Source organism: Musca autumnalis, unplaced genomic scaffold (assembly GCF_047663935.1).
Source record: "Musca autumnalis isolate F117 unplaced genomic scaffold, ASM4766393v1 scaffold_5, whole genome shotgun sequence".
Classification (NCBI taxonomy): Eukaryota; Metazoa; Arthropoda; class Insecta; order Diptera; family Muscidae; genus Musca; species Musca autumnalis.
This window is the reverse complement of record NW_027412088.1, coordinates 54861562-54877969: the sequence shown is the minus strand read 5'-3', so window position 1 is coordinate 54877969 and position 16408 is coordinate 54861562. Positions and strand designations below refer to the sequence as shown.

The 16408-nt window shown below is 41.0% G+C and overlaps 1 protein-coding gene across 2 annotated transcripts in view; it reads right to left on the bottom strand.

The window, feature by feature from the left end:
* Positions 1-5860: 5860 nt before the first annotated feature.
* The window catches only part of LOC141387545 (uncharacterized), a 39450-nt gene continuing 28902 nt past the window's right edge, over positions 5861-16408 (bottom strand). The window contains exons 2-6 of one of the 2 annotated variants that reach the window (XM_073957423.1): positions 14731-14871; positions 13524-14567; positions 13269-13453; positions 7063-7284; positions 5861-6995 (exon numbers count right to left, since the gene is read on the bottom strand). In XM_073957423.1, coding sequence (XP_073813524.1) covers positions 6788-6995; positions 7063-7284; positions 13269-13453; positions 13524-14567; positions 14731-14871 — 1800 coding nt within the window. In that variant the 3' untranslated portion in view covers positions 5861-6787. The remainder of the gene's footprint in view (positions 6996-7062; positions 7285-13268; positions 13454-13523; positions 14568-14730; positions 14872-16408) is intronic. The other variant, XM_073957424.1, reaches the window with a different exon arrangement.

Genomic DNA, 16408 nt, shown 5'->3' with positions numbered 1-16408 from the left:
GGGTGATTTCAACAACGTCAGCATCGAAAGCCTTATCCAATCCTTAGATAAGTTTCAGGTGAATCGGGCCCTTAGGGACTGGATAAGCCACATGCTAAGGAATAGATGGATAAGCTGCGGGCTTACTTACTTACTTAGTTGGCCCATTACAGAACATTTGTTCCATAGACCGAACTAAGAAAAGATCTCCATTCCTCTCTGTTTTTCGCTTGACTTTTTGGAATACCGCGCCTTTCCATTTCTTCATCCACTTGTGTGCTCCATCGAAGCTTAGGCCTGCCGATTCTGCGTGCACCGCCATGTGGCATGTATTCATACGCCTTTTTAGCGGGTTCATCATCGCTCATTCTCATGATATGGCCTAGCCAACGCAATCGTTGCATCTCGATACGTTTAACTATATGCATGTCTTTGTATAGCTTATATAGCTCGTGGTTCATACGACGTCGATATTCACCGTCAACGCAAATCGGCCTGTAGATCTTTCGAAGAATTTTCCTCTCAAACACACCAAGCACTGCCTTATCTGCTTGCGCAAGTACCCATGCTTCGGAGCCATACATTAGCACGGGTAGTATCAGCGTTTTGTATAGTGTTATTTTTGTTTGACGAGATGTGGCTTTGTTTTTAAATTGCTTACTTAATCCATAGTAGCATCTGTTGGCCAATACAATTCTTCTTTTTATTTCACAACTGATGTTGTTTGTTGTGTTTATGGCAGTGCCGAGGTAGACGAAGTCTTTAACTACCTCAAAATTGTAGGTACCAACTTCTACGGTTGGTCCGAGCTCTATGGACGCTTTGCGCGTCGACACCATCAATTTGGTCTTTTCGCCGTTTACCGCCAGACCCACTTTCGTAGATTCTGCTTCGACCTTCCTAAAGGTATCAGTTACTTCCTTTACTGATCGTCCCATGATGTCTATGTCATCAGCATAGGCAAGTAACATGTGGCTATTGGTGTAAATTGTGCCATTTCTTTTGACATTTGCATCTCGTATTACCTTTTCCAGCAAAATGTTGAATAGGTCACACGAAAGGCTGTCTCCTTGTCTGAAACCTCTTTTGGTACAAAATTCTTCGGAGAGGTTCTTTCCAATTTTAACTGAGGACCTAGTATCAGTTAGAGTCATCTTACACAGCCGGATGAGCTTTGCGGGAATACCAAATTCAGACATTGCATGGAATACCTTTGATCGGAGGGGACTGTCGAATGCAGCTTTATAATCGACAAAAAGATGAAATGTGTCGATCTGCATCTCTTGGGTCTTCTCTAGGATTTGCCGCAGGGTAAATATCTGGTCAATGGTGGACTTGCCAGGTCTAAAGCCACATTGGTATGGTCCAATTATCTCGTTGACCATAGGCTTTATTCGTTCGCACAGTATCCCTGACACTATCTTATAGGCAATTATCTCGTTGACCATAGGCTTTATTCGTTCGCACAGTATCCCTGACACTATCTTATAGGCAATAGGGAGTAGACTTATGCCCCTATAGTTGGAGCATACAGTCTTATCTCCTTTTTTGTGGACGGGACATAGGATGCTCAGGTTCCAATCGTCGGGTACGCGTTCTTCCTGCCAGATGGTGCTAACTAGCACCTTATCTACACCTTATCAGCGCGTCGCCTCCGGTTTTAAACAGCTCGGCTGGTAAGCCATCGGCTCCTGCTGCTTTATTATTCTTCAGCCGGTTGATTGCTGTTTTTACCTCATCTTGGCCGGGTGGTATACATTATATACCATATTCTGGGATTGGATCTGCGGTATCATCGTCTTCGCCACTATTGGATACCAGCAGATTGGAGAAATGTTCCTTCCATATCCTGAGCACGCTATCTGTATCTGTTACCAGATTACCTTGCTGGTCTCTACAGGAGGATGTGCCTGTACCAAAGCCATCTGTTTGATGTTTCACTCTTTGGTAGAATTTTCGGACTTCATTCTGGCTCCTGTACATCTCGATTTTTTCACACTCCCGCTTTTCCATTTCTCTCTTTTTCTTGCGGAAAAGACGTTTCTCTTCTCTCCTTTTCTCCCGATATCTCTCTCGTGCGCTACGCGTTGCTACTGATTGTAAAGTAGCTCTATATGCCGCATTTTTATCATCGGTAGCAGCACGGCACTCCTGGTCATACCATGAATTCCTTTGTGGAGGTCTCTGGAATCCAAGTATGGATTTTGCGGCTGTTTGCATGGAGTGGGCAATATTTTGCCATTGTGTTGTTATGTTATCGGGACAAGGAGTGCTCGCGTTAAGCAATTGGGCTAGATAAGTGGAATATGCTGTGGCTATCTGTTGTGTTTGCAGCCTATCGATGTCCAACTTCCGCGTTGTGTCTGTTCGTGCTTTATTTGCAACGTTTAGACGGTTACGTACCTTTGCTGCAACAAGATAGTGGTCCGAATCAATGTTTGCGCCTCGGAACGATCGTACATCCAACACGCTGGATGAATGTCTTCCATCTATCACAACATGATCAATTTGGTTTCTTGTTTTCTGATCTGGAGTCAGCCAGGTGCCCTTATGAATATCGAGATGATTAAATCTGGTACTGCTAACTACCATGTTTTTTGCAGCTGCAAAGTCTATCAGCCTCATATCATTGTCAGATGTTTCACTGTGGAGACTGAATTTCCCGACTGTTGGGCCAAAGATATTCTCCTTTCCAATTTTGGCATTAAAATCGCCTAGAATGATTTTAATGTCATGGGCAGGGCAACGGTCATATGTTTCTTCTAAGCGCTCGTAAAATATATCTTTGGTCTGTTCGTCCTTTTCTTCAGTGGGAGCATGAGCGCAAATAAAGCTGATGTTGAAGAATTTGGCTTTTATTCGAATTGCAGCAAGTCTTTCATTCACTGGGGTGAAGCTGGATACCAGATGTTTTAGTCTCCGACAAACTACGAATCCGCAACCAAACTCATGCTTTACGTCATGGCAGCTATAATACAGTGCGTCACCTTTAGGTGTTGTTGTGACGCCTTTCCCAATCCATCGTATTTCCTGTATGGCAGTAATATCGGCCTTGTACTTTTCAAGTACCTCTGCCAATGAGAAGACTGCACCTTCTCTATAAAGAGTGCGAACATTCCAGGTGCAGATTCGCAGATCATGGTCCTTAAAACGTTTGCGGGGTTCGTCAACTTTAGAGGGGTTTGTTTTTCTTTTCTTTCGTTTTTTCATAGTAGGCTGTTTTTTCTAGGGGAGGGTTACTAACCCGACGCCCAAACCCAAGTTTTTAACGTTCTTATGGGTGAACGCGCGGCACATGTTAGCTCACTACCTTTAACGGGTGTTAAAGGCAGTTCCCCAGGTGACACCACGGGGAGGTCAGTGTCCACTTGAGATGAAAGAGGGACCAAGATAAATCCTGGGCTTTGCCATGTTAAAACCGGTCAGGACCGTTCCTTGGTATCTTCCATCCCCTACGTCACCCTACTTGGGCTACTTGACGTAAAAATAAATGACAAAGTTGGTCAGGGTACGCCACAGGGGGGGATTTTATCCCCACTCCTATGGGTCACTACCATAAATAGCCTATTAAGGACTTTAACCGATGAGGGATTTGACCCAGTCTGTTATGCAGACGACGTTATAATACTTCTGAGGGGTAAGAATCCAAACTTGCTATGCAGAAGAGCTGAATCAGCCCTAAAACTAGCGTACAACTGGGCTAGACCAAGAGGTCTTACCCCCAGTTTTTGTAAAAAAATGTATTCTTCTCACACGAATTGTCAAATTTTGTATATCGATTTACTCGCTTTAGCGCAAATGTAGAGCGCTGATTTTTAAATGAGGAATCCTTAACCATATATGGAACGGGTATACGAAACATTAGATGTGTATGTCATCTTGGGGCTAAGCTATGAATGCCTAAATTATTACGAATATAGACGAACGAACAAAAATAAGTTACAAAAACTGGGGGTTAATGTAAACCCGGAAATATGTCTGTTTACTAGGAAAACAAAACTGGGACACTTTGAAGAACCAGTTTTCCTAAACAAGACGATCAATATTTCCAATAAAGTCAAATATCTGGGAGTAATTCTGGATAGGAAACTTAAATGGAAAGACCATATTCAAGAAAGAGCCAATAAAGCTCATAGATGTTGGTCAACCTGTAGAAGGGCTATAGGCGCCAAGTGTGGTCTTAATCCTAAGATGACACACTGGCTATACAAAAGCGTAGTTAGACCTATTCTAACATACGCTTCAGTAGTCTGGTGGACAGCTATGGATAAAAAGTGTAATATTAAAATACTACAGAAAGTCCAACGAATGTGCTGTCTAAGTGTAAGCGGCGCAATGAGGACAACATCAACGAGGGCATTAGAAACTATTCTATATATACACCCAATAGAAATCCAGATAAGGTATGAAGCGGCTGTCGCAGCTATTCGACTTAATGCGATGGACGAGTGGATCAGTAGGGACCACCTAACATACCATCAAAACATTCTACAGGTAACAACGGGAGAGTCAATGGATAACATTGTATCGGACCGTATACCTGAAACATTTGTAGCTGCCTCATGCGAGACATTAATTCCAGACAGAGACTCGTGGAACGGCGGAAATCTAGCACAAATGCCGACTGGAAACTGTTGTTATACAGACGGCCCAGTGCTAGGTGGGAGAACGGGACTGGGTCTCTTTATTGAAGAACCAGAGACCGAAATATCTCTTCGTTTGCCGGATCACAATACGGTCCATCAAGCGGAGATCCGAGCGATCACAGAGTGTCTGAACTGGCTTAATGCCAACACGAGGCCAACTACTGTAAACGTCCTTACGTACAGTAAAACTGCAATCAAAGCAATAACATCCAAGACAGTAAAATCACAAACAGTCTTGGATTGTATAAATTCGATCAACAGCTATACTCAGCATGGCACGGTGCGTATAATATGGGTACCGGGACATGAGGGGAATAGAGGTAATGAGATTGCAAATTCTCTGGCAAAAAAGGGAAGGGAATTAGCAACCGTAAACTTGGCGAACGCAAAGCCACTAAATGCGTCTCGGCTAGAGTTAAAAAATTGGGCAAAAAATGCCCACTTATCCCTATGGAATAGAGAGGAATTAGGGAAAACCACAAAAATCCTATGGTGAGACCCAAATGAGGAAAAAACAAAAAACCTATTACTGCTAGGTAAAGCAGAGTTGAGTAGACTTACAGGTGTTCTTACAGGTCACCTGGGTTTACAAGCTCATCTGCAAAAAATTAATTATGCAGATAACAGCGTATGCAGGGCATGCGGAGAGGATGATGAAACATTGGAGCATTTTCTCTGCCAATGCCCCGCTTTCGCAAACATCAGATCCCAGTTTTTAGGGAACGACACAACACCAGATCTTAATCAGGTAATTGTAGACGACCTAAAACAATTACGGGATTTTGTTAAGGGAACAGAGTTCCTTAATTAATTTATAGTAGAGTCCCCTTCTTTCAAAAAACTTAGACTAGAGCGCACAACAGGCCTACTTCATGGCTTATGTGTATGTCCACCAGGACATGTGGCGAGTACTCTCCCCTCTTTTCAACCTAACCTAACCTATCTTTGCTGTGGCTCAGACGGTACTTTTGAGAGGTATTCTTTCCACTACGTTGAAGCTTGAAAACTAATTAAACCTTTCATTTACATTGAACAGGATTTAACGAAACTAAATTTTAAATTACATATAGGCAAATAAATCCACACAAAGGATGTGAACTCAGCAGAAGCTCTAATCAACTCACACATCCATTAAGATAATACAATAGCATCAGGAGGCTACACCAAAACGCCCCTTTCTGTGCCCCTCTTCTGTACAGATAATTTATTGCAAAAATGAAACAAACATTTAAAAATACAGTTTAAAAAAAGTTAACAATTTTTATTTATTGTTAAATTAGTATAGTATAGGTATGTATGTAAATCTAATAGGATAAGTTAGCAGTGAAAAGAAACCAAAAATATACAAACGCAGTATTAAATAAAACTATGAAGGAAGATTTTATATAAAATTAAGTGATGTGTAATAAACCAAGGGAGCAAATATAAATTTGTCATTTCATTATTTTCCGATAAGTACAAAACCAAAAAAAGGGAAAAATTAATTTTTCTTAACTTAGATAAAGAGAGAATACTGTCGACACAGTTAATGTCAAAACTTTGTCCGAATTTGCATAAGGCAATTTTGCTTGCGGCAATTTTCAGTTTGTCAATAAAGTGAGAATTTCCGCAAATAAAATCGCCCAATGGGACATTGACACACAAGGGAATATTATTTTCTTTAATCATATTTTTAATATTTTTAATGTGTGTAAAGTGCCTTAACATGTACGACTTTCGGTGGGTGGTTGAGAGGGGAGGCTTCATATAAATTTTCCAAATTACTGCCAATTTATTAATGTAATCTTAATTTCAGGTACTTATTTAAATTTATTAAAAAAATCTAATACTAAATTAATCATAACCTTCCATTTTTTTCTTTCAAATACATATTTTTTAAGAAATATACTCAAAATCATTGGTATCATGTAATGAATATTGAGGAACTTATGTTAAATAAATGACATATTTCAAAGAAATATGTAAATATTTCTAAATCCCCTCCAACGATTTTTTCACCATGACTTATTAACAAAACGAAAAACTCTCAATACAAAAAATCCAAAAGCTTTTAATCCTTTGGCGTTGAGCAGTAACCATACTAACTAAATAATTATTTATATATGTATGTAGTAAAGTAATATTAGGCAGTGAAAACGAGAAACATAACAAAAAAATCCCATTTACGAACGATTAAGTATCATATCGAGTGTCGGTCCCCATTTACCATAGGGATCTTTGGGTAGAATAAAGATATCATTACACCACGTATAACCAATTACTCGGGTCTCAATGATTTTCTTAAATGCCGGATTTTCGTGCAGCAAATCACGATAGTTATCATTTGAGACAATGGCGGCATCCATGGCACAGGCCAATTGTAATATAAAACTGTTTGAGGGAGGTGGGAAAATAAAATTAATTACTTCAATATAAATATTATTTTGTTAACACTTACCGATCATCATAACTGGTACTGGTTAGTCCGGGTAAATTTTTACATGGCGTTTGCACGATTTTACCACTCTTATGCAGTCTATCCAATTCAGCAGGATCTGTTGATTTATTTTGATTCATACGAAACTGTGGTATAACTGCCTTCACTTCGTGGCCCATACTTTCGAAATATTCAATGGCAATTTTAAGGCCTTTCACCGAAAATCCTTTGTCCAGGGAGTGTCTAATAAGAGAAGAAGGACACATTATTATGACAAATTAATAAGGCCGTAAGTTCAACCGAGTCGAACTATTTATACCGTCCACCATAGGGACAACCAAAATATCCGTAAATATATAACTTTACATGCCGCAGTATAGTCGGGATGTTCAGGGCTATACCGAAACGTGGATAAAGTGTCCCTTTTCCGACAGTTCCCCCAACAGCAACCGCACACGTAGCACTTAACATCAGCCTTCCAATCCCTAGAAATGCATCCTTTTTGCATGGTAGGATCGAGGTAATAGTGGATTTTATGAGGCGGAAGAATACCATGGTCGCGGCGGTGCAGGAAACCAAGCTCAAAAACAAGTAAAAAAGTATCAGTCGGCTTTGCCGAAAGAGATATACCCTCAGCCTGTGTATATTGAAACAATTTGTCCCAAAATAGGTATGTATTTAGGGCGTTTTAAAATTTTGGGCGTTTGAACCGATAAAAATGTTGATTAGGATTAAAGATTAAAAGTTTTGCGGAGGAGATACTAAAAGGAATGGATCGACATATGGTGCCATAAGGGGTTTTTACACTCTACGGGCTGTTTGCTCAAGAAGTATGGACCCTAAAAAAACTTTTACCATCGTAATTGAGGCAGCGAATGCAAGTTGCTTCAACAAAAATCAAAGTAATTCGATATCAGGTCTTAAAGTGAACTTATCCGAAATTTTGTGTGGGAGGTACCGGATGGAGTGGACAAATATAGTCCATATTTGAACCTAATCTTTATCTGGTAGATATATTAGGATGTGTAAAGTATAGACCTATTCGGCCACACCCTTCAAGGGTTACCGTACGAACAATTTTTCCGAACATTTTTGAACTTTTGTGGGGGAGGTACCTGAAGGAGTGGACCGATATGACTTATCTTCAAACTTAAACTATATTTCAACAAAATATTACTAAGGCCAAATTTTGGACCGAATCGGCAGATCCGTTCGAGAGTTATCTTACGCTCCAACCACCCCACACGGTGTCATAGGTGTTTTTTTGAAACGTTCAGGCTATTTTCTCAGGAAGTATGGACTTTCCCCTGATGAAACTTGTACCGTCGAATGGAGGGCAGTGAATACAAGTTGCTAAAACAAAAATCAAAGCGATTCGAGGGATGGGCCTAAACTGAACTTTTCCGAAATTTTGTGTGGGAGGTACCCGAAGGAGAGTACCGAATAAGTCCATATTGAAACCTTATCTAAGTCTGATACACGTTTCACGATAGGACCAAATCGGTTACTCCCTTCAAGAGTTATCGGGCGCACAAAATTTCCAAACATTTTCGAACTTTTGTGGGGGAGGTACCGGAACGAGTGGACCGATATAGCCCATCTTCGAACTTAAACTAAGTTTGGGTAAAATATTACGAAAGCCAAAATTTGAGCCGAATCGGTTTATCCGTTCGAGAGTTATCGTGTGCTCCAGTCAGCCAGACAGACGGACGGACATTGCTCAATCGATTCCAAATTGTTTGAAACACATTTCGTCCAAACATACTTGGGGTCTAAAACCATTATTTCAATGAGGCACATTTTGCCCGTATGAAAGTGTATATACCCCCGTTAGCATAAATGCTGAGGGTATAACAACTGCAACTTGCAGCATTGTTGTGATGGTTACAACGTACTGACGAAGGATCGCACCAGAAATGTTGGTGGGGGATTAACTTTCCTATTGCATCAGTCTGTTCAATACAGACATATCCCGCTTGAGCCTGGCTCTAATGACCCGTACATGGAATATATGGGGGCAGCAGTCAGGTGTGGAATTGCCGAGGTAGAGTTTCTGAACGTATACATCCCGCCGATTAATAGCTGTACTCCACTTTATAGGCCCAACATTAGCCGCTTTTGGAAGGTCATAACCGTCTGGTCTTGGTGGACTTTACTTCGCATCATGAGATGTGACATTCGGTCCTCGGAAACGGCCAGAGAGGTATAGAGCTGGCTGAGCAGATTGACAGCTCTACGTTTTGCTCGGTCAATGAGGACGCTCCTACCAGAATTAGAGGAGAGTGTCACAGTTCGCCAGACATAACCATCGCGTCACCTGGTCTGTCAAATGACGTCACCTGGCAACCCGTCATTTCCTTGGATCAGACTCAGATCTCTTAGATCAGATCACTCTATAATTGTCTCCATTAGCAGACCACCCGCTTTCATCACCTCTGAACGCCGCACATACGTCAATTTTGGGAAAGCTAATTGGCCGAGTTCCAGAGAGTTCACCAATCACCGCTTCAGAGAACTGTCCAATCCTTCTGATATTCGAATTGCGGAAAGGACATTCCGAGAAATCATCACTGCTGCAGCCGCTCGCCATATACTTGCTTGTTGAATACCCAAAGATGAGCTTCGCCGAGCCAACCACAATGATTTCAGAGTCAGGCAGCTGACACTGGAAGTTAACAGGAAGTTTGTCAAGCACCCCGGGAATCACAGGGCGAAGAGAAGAGTATTACGTCACATCGCATGTTTTTCTGCCGAGAATGAACCACCACCGTTTACAATGAATGATTTTGCGAATGCCATCAGGAACGCTAAATCATCCAAAGCGTTGGGAATCTCCATGGTAATGCATAAAAAGCTGGATGTCCCTGGAATCGAGTATCTCAGTAAAGTTCTCAACCTGTCGATAGTTACCCACATCGTTCCCGAAGTCTGGAAAATGGGCAGGATGGTTTCACTACTGAAGCCAGACAAAGATGCCAGCAAAGGTGAATCGTACAGACCGATTTCGCTGTTGTCGCCCATAGCAAAGACCCTTGAGGCTTTAGTCCTCCCAGTATCAGGAATAGCTATCAAATTGCCGATCTTCAGCATAGATTCCGTAAGCAGCACAGCACGACAACAGCACTGCACGCCATTTCCACATATATTTGTCAAGGACTCAAGCAGAGACCGCCGTGTGATAGAACAGTAATGGCGGTGCTTGACTTATCAAAAGCCTTTGATACTGGAAAGCACTGCACGCTGTTTGAGGACATTGAGCAGATAACCCTCCGGCCAAGCGAGGAACGTTGGATAGTCAATTATATGTGTGGACGCCAGTCGTACGTGGAATTCAGGAATAAGAAGTCCAAACCCCGTAGAGTGAAACAGGGAGTTCCCCAAGGTGGGGTGATATCTCCGGAACTGTTTAACCTCTACCTCTCCTGTATTCCACCCCCTCCAGACGACATTGAGATCGTGACGTATGCGGATGATTGCACGATCCTGGCGTCGGGTACCTATCCTGATGACATCTGTGAGAGACTGAACAACTTTTTAATCGATCTTACCACCTTTTTCCATTCGAGGAATATGCAGATTTCCGCCACAAAATCTACAGCCACTCTATTCACCACATGGACAGCGCAGTTTGGACGTGAGTTGAATGTCGTGGTCGACGGTAGCAGAATTCCGACCACAAACTGCCCTAAAATTTTAGGGGTCACATTCGACACTACATTCACGTGTTGCGCACACGCCACAGCTATCTGCGATAAGTTGAAAAGTAGGAACAAGGTCCTCAATTCCCTTGTCGGCAGCACTTGGGGTGCAGATAAAGAAACCTTGTTGGCCACGTATAACGCGATAGGTCGGTCTGTGGTAAGCTATGCGGCTCCAGTCTGGTCCCCGAGATTGTGTGATACGAACTGGAAAAAGATTCAAACTTGCCAGAATGCCGCCCTGAGAACAGCGACAGGGTGCCTCCTCAAATCTTCAGTGGACCATCTACATGAGGAGGCAAAAATTCTTCCTGTAAAGAAACACAATGAGATGCTTTCGTTGCAGTACCTGCTTGGATGTTATCGTGTGAGCCATCCCAATCACCATCTTGTGGGTAAGCCCGGCCCATTCAGGGAGATCAGGAAGAGGATATCCATGCTCTAGAAGGAGAGGTCCTAGATCAACAAGCATATCAAGCAGGATTGAATAGCATTCACACGGACGCAGTTGCCAAGGCCTTAAGCAATTATAGTGTGAATAAAGTACTCGGAGTACATCCTCCATCTATCGCAGCTGAGGAGTGTCAGCTGCCACGACAAACCAGAGTAGTTTTGGCTCAACTACGCTCGGGATATTGCAGTCGCCTAAATTCGTATTGGGCGGAAATAGATCGCGCCGTGCAAGACATATGCCCAGTATGCGGCATGGGCCCGCACGACACACAACACCTTTTTAACTGCCCCGCCAAACCTACCCATCTAAACCAAGTGGATCTGTGGCTACATCCCATCGAAGCAGCCATTTTTCTGGAACTGGAGATAGGCATATAACATACATACATACATATAACGCGATACGCCGATCTGTGGTAAGCTATGTGGCTCCAGTTTTGTCCCCGAGATTATGTGTTAGGAATTGGGGAAAGATTCAAACCTGTCAGAATGCCGCCCTGAGAACAGCAACATGTTTCATGCCATCAGAAGTCCATCTACATGAGGAAGCAAAGATTCTTCCAGTACAACAACACAATGAGATGCTTTCGATGCAGTACTTGCTCGGGTGTTACCGTGAGAGCCATCCCCATCTTGTGGGTAGGCCCGACAGACCCAGGTACATAAGGAAGGATATTCACTTTCTAGTGGAAGAGGTCCAATAATACAGGAGCGAACCCCTTTATCAACAGGCATATCAAGCAGTAGAGTTGTACCAAGTGATCTATATGGAACAGGGATAGGTAAGTCGACTTTCGGTTAATCGATTAATCGACTTTTTGCAGTCAAAAATCTAAAAATCGTAGTCGACTTTTGTCTGGAGGGAAAATCGCATAATCGATTATCTTGTGATCGATTTTCGAGTTTGCCCATAGATTGTGGACTTGGCGGTTTTACCCTTTTGGTGGTTTTACAGTTTCAAAAGAAAACTCGAAAATCGACGAATAGTAGTCGATTATAATCGATTTTCTGCGGTTATAAAAAAGTCGAAAGTCGAGTTTTAAGACAACTGAAGTAATCGCAAGACCGAAAAATCGCGTTTTTAGTTTTAGACCAAAATCGAAAAGTCGAAAAATCGATTATTGCTTTCCATTACCTATCCCTAATATGGAACTATCCAGTTCACTACGCAGTTCCAATAGCCCACATAATTTTTATGAACAATCTGCGTATACGTAATATCACACGTTAGATTTTATGACGTTACTCATACGATTTGGAACTAGTACAGTGAACTGGGAACTATATTGCCCAATTCTATCAAGCAGGTTTTAAAAGCATTCACACGGACGTAGTTGCTAAGGACCCGCATCCCATCGAAACAGCTAGAAGAAGAGGTCCAGCGTTACAAGAGAGTACCTCTAGATCAACAAGTATATCAAGCGGGTTTGAATAGGATTCATACGGGCGTAGTTTCAGATGCCCATAAGCAGCTATAGTTTGAATGCAGTCCTCGGAACACATCTCCAAGCTGCCACGACAAATCAGAGTAGTTTTGGCTCAACTGCGCTCGGCAAAGTACAGCCGTCGAAACTCCTATTGGCCAAGGATCGACGGCACTGTGCAAAACATCTGCCCAGCATGCGGCACAGACCATCACAACACAGGGCACCTTTTCAACTGCCCCACCAAACCTACTTAACTTACTCCAGTGGATCTGTGGTTACATCCCATCGAAACAGCCATAGCCAGATTAAGCAGAAGAACGAATATACAAACAAACGACTGAAAATGTCTGAAGTATTGTGTTTCATAACGCCGTAATACTTAACAAATGCGAAGCTATTTATTTCAAAACGTCATAATAGTGCATTTTTAGCGCAGGTTAAAAGCAAACATGTATCATTTCTATTTCTGATGCATTTAGTTGCATTTTCTGGGAACAACGCGTGAGTGTGCATCTGAAATATTTTGACGAAGTTTAAAAACTACAAAACATCTGACGATACGGAAGTCAGCAACACTGTTACAACATCAACAATTAAAGTTTTTTATAAATTAATTAGGTAATTAATCCTAAATCATATCAATACTCACTTGAAAGCCACATTACTGCCATCAATAATAACGGGACGTTTCTTGGCTGTAAATCCCTCACCGGCATTGGGATTATACGCATTGCTGTTGTAAGACTCCAATTGTTTCTTTTCATTTCGGGTAAACAAGTCGCTATACATGGGAGCTTTGGTGGTGGCAGAAGACTTAGGCGGATGGGCAGATTTCTAAAAATAAAAAATAATTTTTTATTAAAGAATTATTCCATCGTACTTCCTAGAAGAAAAAAAAACATACCACACGATTGTTTTCACCCCCACCATTCCCGCTCAAAGGTATGAAATTATTGTTATTTGTTTCGGAAACAAAGACCACCGAATCATCGGCTGTGTCATTGGTTCTAGACTTATTTTTGTTTGTGTCGACAATTTCACCCTCTTCTTCTTCGTCACTTGAAGAATCATCCTCAGATGATTCGCTGCTGCTGCTGCTGCATGTAGATTCTTTGGAAGATTCTTTCTGGCTGGATTTATTGGCGGTGTTGTTGGTGGATTCCTTCAATGTTGTATCATTGTCGGGAACAACAATAACATCATCATTGTCGTCCTTCTCAACCTCATTGGTGGCTGTTACACCTAATGGCTTCCTAGGAATATATTTAATATTTCCCAGAAATGCATTACTATTAACATCAACAAAAAACAAATCATTACCACCACCCTGTAAAGGACTCGAATAGTTTGAGTTGTTGGTATTAGCCACAACATTGGCATAGGATAAATTACGCGGAGAATACTGGTGGCTATGATTTTCATTGTTGTTGTTGTTATTATTAATCTTTCGTTTCTTTTGATTAGTGTTATTGCAAGGAGTTGATGAACCACGTTTAGAAAATGATTGAAATAGTGATTGATATTCTGGTACGGCTTTAGAATTTGTGATTTTATGGACGTCCTCATCACTGTCATCATCGTCATCGCTGCTGCTACTACTACTACTACTGTCATCATCAATGATAATTTGTGTTGAAGTTTTTTCTATCAATATACAATCATCATCATCATCGTCGTCGTCATTATTATTTGGAATTTTTTCATTGTCTTTTTTGGCTGTTTGCGGTTTACTCAAAAGACTTTTCTTGACCTTGTGAGGCGTGGTTCTTGATCGGTTATTTTTATTATTTATCAGATTTATGTTGCGTTTATTTTGTTTTGGAGTTTTTAATTGTTTTCTAGCCGATTTATTTAAATACAATCTTCCACCGTTGGCATTATTGCTGCGATTTTGATGACTCTTGGTCAGGTCAAGCATTATTAGTTTACTGCGTTTAAGTAATTTTTTCTATAAATGAAAAAAAAGTATGGGAATTAATTATGAAATATTGTTTTAAGAAAGCCACGACTACGGTTATAATGAACATCAGTGCTTGGAAGCTTTGACATTATATTGATTCCAAGAAGTTCACTATAACTGCAAATCTGTATTGTACGTCATATCAACTTACCGCTTTATCATCTCTAAATTTTTGAAATTTATTAATGTAACCTGCTTTCAAAGGACTCTTTCTGCCATATTTCTGTGGAGATTTTTTGTTATTCATTACAGCAGCCTGGCTTGTACTTGGAATAGCATCAATATTTTGCTTCTTTTTGAAAAAATTTCAAAGATTTTTCAATTAATTGAAATTAAAATATAAGAAAAAAAATTAAAACAAAGATTAGATTAAAAATAATAAAACGAATTTGAAAATAAAGAAAATCTCCATACTTACCCTTTAATGGAAAGTAAATTGCTCTATGTTGGGTCCTTGAAAACTGTATCCAAAAAGTTAAACTCAAAAACATTTGACAAATGATTCTCGAACTGGAATTGATTATCGAATGTTAATGAATGCAACCTTTAGATTTTTGTCCGCCTGGTTTCATAGGGCATATCATAGGAATACATCAGATAAATATCAATATTATCATTTAGAAGGAAAGAATAAAAGGTTGTATTAAAAAAGAACAAGAATAAGTCGACAGCTAAATATCCTCAGGCTATGGTTGTAAAAAAAAAACAATAACAGTAGTAATGGATCCGTAATTGGGTCTCTGCCCAATTCACCCCAAGGTATCAATCATATCTGCCGACAGAGATATACCCTCAGCATATGCGACTTGAAACTGTTTTTTTCCTTAAAATTTATGTATTTAGAGGGGGTGGAAGATACCAAGGAACGGTCCTGACCGGTTTTAACATGGCAAAGCCCAGGATTTATCTTGGTCCCTCTTTCATCTCAAGTGGACACTGACCTCCCCGTGGTGTCACCTGGGGAACTGCCTTTAACACCCGTTAAAGGTAGTGAGCTAACATGTGCCGCGCGTTCACCCATAAGAACGTTAAATACTTGGGTTTGGGCGTCGGGCTAGTAACCCTCCCCTAGAAAAAGCAGCCTACTATGAAAAAACGAAAGAAAAGAAAAACAAACCCCTCTAAAGTTGACGAACCCCGCAAACGTTTTAAGGACCATGATCTGCGAATCTGCACCTGGAATGTTCACACTCTTTATAGAGAAGGTGCAGTCTTCGCATTGGCAGACGTACTTGAAAAGTACAAGGCCGATATTACTGCCATACAGGAAATACGATGGATTGGGAAAGGCGTCACAACAACACCTAAAGGTGACGCACTGTATTATAGCTGCCATGACGTAAAGCATGAGTTTGGTTGCGGATTCGTAGTTAGTCGGAGACTAAAACATCTGGTATCCAGCTTCACCCCAGTGAATGAAAGACTTGCTGCAATTCGAATAAAAGCTAAATTCTTCAACATCAGCTTTATTTGCGCTCATACTCCCACTGAAGAAAAGGACGAACAGACCAAAGATATATTTTACGAGAGCTTAGAAGAAACATATGACCGTTGCCCTGTCCATGACATTAAAATCATTCTAGGCGATTTTAATGCCAAAATTGGAAAGGAGAATATCTTTGGCCCAACAATCGGGAAATTCAGTCTCCACAGTGAAACATCTGACAGTGGTATGAGGCTAATAGACTTCGCAGCTGCAAAAAACATGGTAGTTAGCAGTACCAGATTTAATCATCTCGATATTCATAAGGGCACCTGGCTGTCTCCAGATCAAAGAACAAGTAATCAAATTGATCATGTTGTGATAGATAAAAGACATTCAACGAGCG